This window comes from Nanorana parkeri, unplaced genomic scaffold (assembly GCF_000935625.1).
Source record: "Nanorana parkeri isolate BGI_ZX_2015 unplaced genomic scaffold, ASM93562v1 scaffold3787, whole genome shotgun sequence".
NCBI lineage: Eukaryota > Metazoa > Chordata > Amphibia > Anura > Dicroglossidae > Nanorana > Nanorana parkeri.
In genome coordinates, this window is record NW_017310055.1 from 25,546 (window position 1) to 27,508 (window position 1,963).

Consider the following 1,963-nt stretch of genomic DNA (forward strand, 5'->3'; position numbering starts at 1 on the left):
TCTCAGAGCGTCTGCTTCTTATCTCTGAGGGTGGAAGAGGGGCCCGGAGAACTGGCCCTGGCCGGACTCTCTCAGAGCTTCTGCTTCTTATCTCTAAGGGTGGAAGAGGGGCCCGGAGAACTGGTCCTCCTGGCCGGCCTCTCTCAGAGCTTCTGCTTCTTATCTCTAAGGGTGGAAGAGGGGCCCGGACAACTGGTCCTCCTGGCCGGCCGGCCTCTCTCAGAGCTTCTGCTTCTTATCTCTAAGGGTGGAAGAGGGGCCCGGACAACTGGTCCTCCTGGCCGGCCGGCCTCTCTCAGAGCTTCGGCTTCTTATATCTGAGGGTGGAAGAGGGGCCCGGAGAACTGGCCCTGGCCAGACTGTCTCAGAGCTCCTGCTTCTTATCTCTGAGGGTGGAAGAGGGGCCCGGAGAACTGGCCCTGGCCAGACTGTCTCAGAGCTCCTGCTTCTTATCTCTGAGGGTGGAAGAGGGGCCCGGAGAACTGGCCCTGGCCGGACTCTCTCAGAGCTTCTGCTTCTTATCTCTGAGGGTGGAAGAGGGGCCCGGAGAACTGGCCCTGGCCGGACTCTCTCAGAGCTTCTGCTTCTTATCTCTGAGGGTGGAAGAGGGGCCCGGAGAACTGGTCCTGGCCGGACTATCTCAGAACGTCTGCTTCTTTTCTCTGAGGATGGAAGAGGGGCCCGGAGAACTGGCCCTGGCCGGACTCTCTCAGAGCTTCTGCTTCTTATCTCTGAGGGTATCGGAGGATGGAAGAGGGGCCCGGAGAACTGGTCCTCCTGGCCGGACTCTCTCAGAGCTCCTGCTTCTTATCTCTGAGGGTGGAAGAGGGGCCCGGAGAACTGGTCCTCCTGGCCGGACTCTCTCAGAGCTTCTGCTTCTTATCTCTGAGGGTGGAAGAGGGGCCCGGAGGAGCAGCACCTTCCAGGGAGAGTGCGTGGAAATGCAGAGTCCGTGGCCCCATTACATAGTAGTCACCGGCTGTAGTTCATACAATACTCTAATTGCGCTCAACCGAACAAACCTGATTGTGGACCGTAAATATCAGTTCTATCTTCTCCCATCTTTGGGTAGATTCAGGTACTTAGTACCCCCAGGAAATGCCCCCCATCCCCCCTCTCCTTCTCCATGGTTCTCCTCACCTGTGATGTGGTTCTTGGCCATCCTTCTGCTGCTCTCCATCCAGGGGAAGGCGAGCCCCGGTAGGCCACTCATCCCCCCGATACCGGACAGCGCTGATGCCCCTTGGCTCGGTCCCACCTGCGGAAGAGGCCTGTGAGCCGGGACTCTTATGACCCCCGCCGGTCGGACGTTGACGTTCATGCTGACGTCCATCCTCATGTTGAGGCTGTAGGAAGAGCTGCCCGGGCTGTACATGGCGCAGTAGGCATTGGGTCCATGTTGTTCCTGCTCCCCGGCCCGGGAATACGAGAACCCTACAGTCTGCTCCGGGCTGTTCAGGATCTGATCAATGCCAAAGCTGATGGGTTCATGGTGGGTGCTCGTGTCCTGAGCCATCTCCAGGTGATCCATTAGTCATGGGGTGCAGAGCAGACGTTGGGGGGGATTATTGGGGGGGCTCGGGTCAGAAATGTCTGGGTGTGGTATGAGGAAGGTAGGGAAGGGAGAGTGTTGGTCTGGAGATGGCGTGAGCAGTGAATGTTCTTTGTCAGAGAGCCGGGACCCAAAGCACGTATGTGGATGTGGTATGGACAGTACGTCTTATCTTGGGGTGCAGTGCAGATTCAGTTATCTTGGGGTGCAGAGAGGACTAGTTATCTTGGGGTGCAGAGAGGACAATTATCTTGGAGTGCAGAGAGGACAATTATCTTGGGGTGCCGTGCAGAGAGGACTTGTTATCTTGGGGTGCAGTGCAGAGAGGACTTGTTATCTTGGGGTGCAGAGCAGAGAGGACTCGTTATCTTGGGGTGCAGTGCAGAGAGGACAATTATCTTGGAGTGCCAT

General features: G+C 57.4%; 1 protein-coding gene across 1 annotated transcript in view; it reads right to left on the minus strand.

Annotated features, from left to right (window-relative positions):
• LOC108803481 (T-cell leukemia homeobox protein 2-like) overlaps window positions 1–1,540 on the minus strand; it is a 13,051-nt gene extending 11,511 nt beyond the window's left edge. The window contains exon 1 of the mRNA XM_018575323.1: window positions 1,141–1,540. Coding sequence (XP_018430825.1) covers window positions 1,141–1,531 — 391 coding nt within the window. The 5' untranslated portion in view covers window positions 1,532–1,540. The remainder of the gene's footprint in view (window positions 1–1,140) is intronic.
• Between the last annotated feature and the right edge of the window lie 423 nt (window positions 1,541–1,963).